The sequence below is a fragment of the Olea europaea genome, chromosome 12, assembly GCF_002742605.1.
Source record: "Olea europaea var. sylvestris chromosome 12, O_europaea_v1, whole genome shotgun sequence".
In the NCBI taxonomy this organism is placed as follows: Eukaryota; Viridiplantae; Streptophyta; class Magnoliopsida; order Lamiales; family Oleaceae; genus Olea; species Olea europaea.
In genome coordinates this window covers 454168-459978 of record NC_036248.1, presented here as the reverse complement: position 1 = coordinate 459978, position 5811 = coordinate 454168, and the positions used below count along the sequence as shown (strand labels likewise).

The 5811-nt window shown below is 32.4% G+C and overlaps 1 protein-coding gene across 2 annotated transcripts; it reads right to left on the bottom strand.

Moving 5' to 3' along the window:
• Positions 1-409: 409 nt before the first annotated feature.
• LOC111406907 (protein EMB-1-like) lies at positions 410-2485 on the bottom strand. 2 transcript variants are annotated; one of them, XM_023036268.1, is made up of 3 exons: positions 2333-2485; positions 2170-2260; positions 410-672 (listed from the first exon to the last, which is right to left on the bottom strand). In XM_023036268.1, the coding sequence occupies exons 1-3, from the start codon at positions 2445-2447 to the stop codon at positions 594-596; spliced, it is 285 nt and encodes a 94-aa protein (XP_022892036.1). In that variant the 5' UTR covers positions 2448-2485; the 3' UTR covers positions 410-593. The 2 variants fall into 2 exon arrangements, with proteins under 2 accessions (XP_022892036.1, XP_022892037.1); XM_023036269.1 differs by having other exon boundaries at positions 410-658.
• Between the last annotated feature and the right edge of the window lie 3326 nt (positions 2486-5811).

Genomic DNA, 5811 nt, shown 5'->3' with positions numbered 1-5811 from the left:
TCGTGCTTTCCGGTTTGGCACATTGACAACCCTAGATACATCAATACAAGAACTAGGTCGGGACATCGATTGAAAAAATAATTCCACAATCTTTATTAAAATTAAAATTAATTTTCATAGAAAGAATGATGGAAAGCCCAATTGCCCAATTAATTTTTTTTTTAACGGGTACTTATAACAAAAAAATAAAAATAAAATAACGGGTGCTTATAAAAAAAAAAAAAAAGGATAGTCGGTTCGAAGTGGGTCGATGGCATAAATACCATACCCATCCCATCCGAACTGTGTCATTAAAATAAAATACCATATCTGACCCATTGTACCATCGGTTCGATTTTTTTCGCCCCATTCGTTCAGTTAACTGCGATTTTCGATTTTGATAGTTTGAATTGCCATCCCTAGAAATAGATGAAAGAAGCTTCAAACCAATACATTACATACGAACACAGACAAACAAACAGACAATAAAAAACTACATAGGAAGGATTAATGTTTATAGAACTCTATTATGCGTGACGTAAAACATTTGTTTCCTAAACTTGGATTCATCAATGTCAATCCCTTCCTTGGCCACGTGTTTGCCACCGGGCTGGTCAGTGGTGCTCAAGCCGCATTTCCGGCCCATCTCTTAGTACCCTTCTCTTCCAATCTGCTCCTTCTGTTGAAAATTTACTTATCATGCACAGGGAAAATAAAACAGATTTCAATTCCCACTAAAAAATCACTTTGTGTTTAAATAAAAATTATGATAAAAGTTATACATTTTTATAGGTCTACAAACTCATATGCTTTTAATTGTTCCAGCAATCTTGATCTGTCAACCACCGCTGTCCAGTTGTCCAGGCTTTAATGGAATTCCACACAGAGAACAAGATTATCGAAACTTGTGTTTTTCTCTTCTTGTGCTAGCAAGAATGAAAAGTCTCTATAAATTGAAAACCCTAGTCACTTATTTATATAAGCTCAAACGGGCTTGGCCTGACCCGATCTAATATTTAATTAACTCATTTATTTAAATTCGGTCCGTAAATTAATTAACCCAATTAATTAATTTGGGCTTATGAATAAGCGACCCAATTAATTAATTTATCCAATACTTGTTAAATTAATTAATTGACAAATCACAATATTCCAGTTCTCATTTTGTCTGCGACCCATTAGGTTCCCGATCACGATGCCTAACGATGTAAATTGTTATTTTGATATAATCAAAATCGATAAATTAAAATATCCTTTTAATTTATCACCAACTCATGTTCGTCGTCCCAGATTGACATTTAGCAATGTGTCAGGACAATACATGTGACGAAAATGTGACATGGCATGATAAAATCAAACTTGTTTGTTTACCGTGAAATTATAATCCACTTCGTCAATATGGTCCTATCAATTATGAGATATGAAAGTGTGTCAATTTCGATTATCGATCATATCTTTCATTCCACGATTAAGTCAATATAAGTCGAAAACTCATTTTCGACTTCTGATTATACATTGGCCAAGGATTTCGTTATCGACTTAATTGAATGAATTGTGGATCATAATCTCTTACTATTTAAGAGTGACAAATCTTCTATTGGTCGTTCACAACCTTCATACGATTCTTGACATACTCAAACGATGTAGTATTAGCGGCCCTTGGCAGAGCAACATCCAACACCATCAAAGTATGACTGTCCTCATATAAGGCACCATGACGACCTCAAGTCAAAGGACTAATTCCACTACAGAACGTTAGAGATTAATCATTGACACTCAAATAGTTATCCATGTAGAATCTCTCAGCAGGTATCCAATATTTTGTTTTATAACAAAACATCTACGTGTTCATTTAAGTGTCACCACATTTTAGTCTATGAGATCAGCTACTTACTTCATATGTAAGAAATGCCACACATAGTGGTCTATCCATAATAACAATATCCGTATCTTATTATTACTTACGGCCATTGATTATTCAAGATCCAATCATACATAACTTTTATCTCACAATCACAACTACTTGTGATTAACAAATTACTGAAATTTGAATCTACGAACTCTATTATTTAATATTATTTGTCATAATATTGATTTAAATAAATAACAGATATTGCCAAAAATAAATGTATTAAACATATTAAAAGTGTTTACAATCTAAATTGATTGAATTTAGGACATAACACTTACACATTCCTAGTCTGTTCTCCTCGGCTTCCCATTTCTTGGTACCCTTCTGTCCCCAGTTGTTCCCGACGAGTCTGCCCTCCTCGACTTGTCCCTGCATTAACAATACCAATATCATTCATCTATGACAGAAAACTCCATTGAGCATAAAAAGAAAAGATAATACCTTCAGCTAGGTGCTCCTGGGCTTCAAGGCTCTTGCCGCCAGTTTTGTCCGGAACCACTGTCTCTCCTTGCCTTGCCTTTGCGTTAAGCTCAGCTCGCTCCTGCTCCGATGCCATTTTTCTCTCCCTTTCTTTGCTGGCTATCAAGCTGTTACTAATTTAACAATTTTTCATGCAACTTGCTAGATCTACTGTGATATATATAGGAGAGCACTGTTAATGAAGGGTCAAGGACCAAAATGAGGAAAGAGTGACACGTGGGTGCTGATGGAGCCCTTTATGTTGACACGTGGTGCTGACTCATTTCATGCGGTGCATAGAAGGGCAAATAAGAAGACATGTATCCGTAGAATGAATTTTGCTGCGTGTACATAAAAAGGTACATAAGTGGTTATTCAAAATGATGTGGAATGAAATGATTTGATGAAAAAGTTGATGACATTTTATACTGGCAACTGATAGAGTGTCACATGATATTATATAATCATTTAAATAAATCTTAATATACATATAGCAAGATACTATAAGACGCACTCATATAAAATAAAAAGTAATTCTATTGTAAATAATGGTATACATAATGATACATGTAAGAGAGAAAGAAAAAATAGACATAAGAAAAAAATGAAATTTAGTTATTATAATCTTTCTCTCTCTTTAAAGTTTTATGTTATAATTATAAATATCATTACGTACAAATAGCAGTACTTTAAAATAATTTTTTAAATAAAATGAAGGAACGATTGAGTTTATTGGATTTACAGTTTGTGGTTCTTTAGTAAAATAATAATAAATTGGTTCCATATTATTGTAGTAACTAAGTAGGGAGTTTACTAGAAAATATTATGCGATAAAGTCACAGTTATATAATGGAAATTTGGATGGTTCCAAGCGTTTGTGTTTATTGCTTGATTGGTCAGAACCTTTCAAAAATAGAGCAAATGGTATCAAACTTTTTCATTTTTAGTGCAAGTAATTATTTTGATTCTTGGATAGATTCCGTTCAGAACGGTCGTTAGTCGGCATGTGGACTATTTTTTTTTTTTTTAGGTAGAATTATATATGTAGTCCCAACTTTTACGAAAGTACAATCGTGTCCTATATCAAGGGTCTATATATTTGCAACAAAAATGAAATGTTTGGAATCATTTATGCCACTTTAAAAGGTTTGGAACAATTATGCAATATGTGCAAAGGTTTGGGATCATGTCCACCAATATCCCTTATATAACAGTCCAAAAGGAATTTCCAAATGTATTAGTTCTTGTTGGGTGTCATTATAAATCTTATAGTGTGATAAAAATGAGTTAGATAGCAGTTGTGAATTCTAAATAGTAACGTGGTTAAAACTAAAATTTAATTTTGACCTTTAACTTATGAAGAACTCATAATGAACTTTTGAAAAACTTATATTGAATCCCATACAAGTTCTCAAATTTATCACTTTTAAATTAAGATTCAATAGTAAATTCAAATTCAAATAAATTCAGCAATTAAATGATTTAGGGTCTAGTTTTGAAACAAAAAATAATAATTTATTTTCCACATTAATTTCGAGTTAGTTTGATTTTGTGATTGCATACATAAATTATTCAAGACGAGAAAATAGAAAAGCCTTATCCTTGAATCACATTTTAACACGTGCACTCTCTTTTTAATCGATGGTGCAAGTTTTGGTCCATGAAATTGAGCATGGCTCTTGGAATTTTGACAGAACATTTTTTTGCAATTGAAAATGTTAGTGACACTACCTCATTAAATCTTAAGAATTAGATTTATGATATTCTTATCCGTTTCAACCTTCAAGTGCGAAACATGAAATGCCGAGGGTATGATGGTGCTGATAATATATGTGGCTCTTGGATGCACTATGGGTATTATTTATTAGAGATTGTCCATTTGTATACAATGTCCATCGTTTTCCCCACCGTTTACAACTCATATTGGTTTCTGCAGCTAAGGATGTCTTAGATATTAATTCATTTTTTTCTCATTTGGACAATGTTATTAATATGATTACATCATCTCCTAAATGCATCAATGAGTTGAAAAATACCGAAGGAAAAGAAATTGAGCATTTGTTGGAAATTGGAGAACGAGATTCAGGAAGTGATGCTAATCAAATTAGTAATTTGACGAGCCAGAGGTACTCACTGGTCTTCTCATTATAGCCCTGTAAAAAGTTTGATTTATATGTGTGCTGCTACTTGTAAGGTGCTTGAGTATCTTAGTGATCATTCTCCAAGTATAAGGTCTCGGTCCAAAGTTGGTGATGTATACAAAACCATGACAACATTTGAATTTGTATTTATCTTGCATTTAATGCGTTGAATATTAGCAATTGCGATTTGCTTTGTCAGGTCCTCCAGAAGAAAACTCAGGACATCTTAACTGCTATGAGATTTGTCCATACTATGAAAACTATCCTTCAAACTTTAAGAGAAGATGGTTGGGAAGAATTTCTTGAAGAGGTGAAAATTTTTTGCTCAAAAAATGATATAAATGTACCTGGCTTTGATGGTTCGTATATGGTTGGTCGTTCTTGTGGTTGTGAGTATCCTACCATTGAACATCATTATTACTTTGATAATTTCAATACAGTCATAGATTTTCTGATGATGGAGTCAGATACAAGATTTAACGAGACATCATTACAACTCCCTTCTTTCTGTACGGCTTTGGATCAAAAAAATTCTTTTGAATCATATAACATGAATAATATTTGCAAGCTAGTAGAGAAGTTTTATCTTGAAAATTTTACACGACAAGATATTTATTATTTGAAAGTTGAGTTGTAACATTATCAAAATGATGTGATTTATGAACCTCGATTTCAACTACTTATACTTTCTGATTTATGTCGGGAATTGGTTGCAAGCAGAAGGTCAGAGAGTTACGTCATTTTGATTAAATTGATTTGTTTAGTACTGACACTATCTGTTTTAAAGGCAACTGTGGAGCGAACATTTTCAACAATGAAACATGTGAAGATGGAGATTCGCAACAAAATGGATGATGGTTTTTCTTGCTAATTGTTTAACACTAAATATTGAACGAGAATTTAGTATGAATTTAGATCTAGATTCTATTATAGATGAATTTTATACTATAAAATATCGCCAACTACAACTATAGTAGGTAACTTATGTTATGAATTTTTCTTATTATATATAAATTTTATTCATAAATTAAAATTTTAAAATTTTTTACCCCCCCGTATCATTAATTTCTGGCTCCGCCCCTGTGTATATCTAAACCATTTGAGAGGAGGTAAATTGACAGGCATCGTTGTAGTATGTTTTTGTTCTCTTTGTATAGTTTCAGGCCTGTAAAATGTGTGGAGTGTACGTTATATTTCTCTTTTGACTGGACTATTTATTTATTTATATATATATATATATATATATTTTATTACAATGTGTATTATCTTGCATGTTCGGTAAATGTGTTCATACTTCAAGGGGCATGATGAAATAGAAGT

What these genes read in the sequence shown, in the direction of transcription:
- LOC111406907 (XM_023036268.1), bottom strand. Translation starts at nt 2,447, where the DNA reads ATGGCATCGGAGCAGGAGCGAGCTGAGCTTAACGCAAAGGCAAGGCAA. An exon ending in CCAGGAGCACCTAGCTGAAG is followed by an intron (nt 2,261 to 2,332) that starts GTATTATCTTTT and finishes TTGTTAATGCAG; the next exon opens with GGACAAGTCGAGGAGGGCAG. An exon ending in GGAGAACAGACTAGGAATGT is followed by an intron (nt 673 to 2,169) that starts GTAAGTGTTATG and finishes GTGCATGATAAG; the next exon opens with TAAATTTTCAACAGAAGGAG.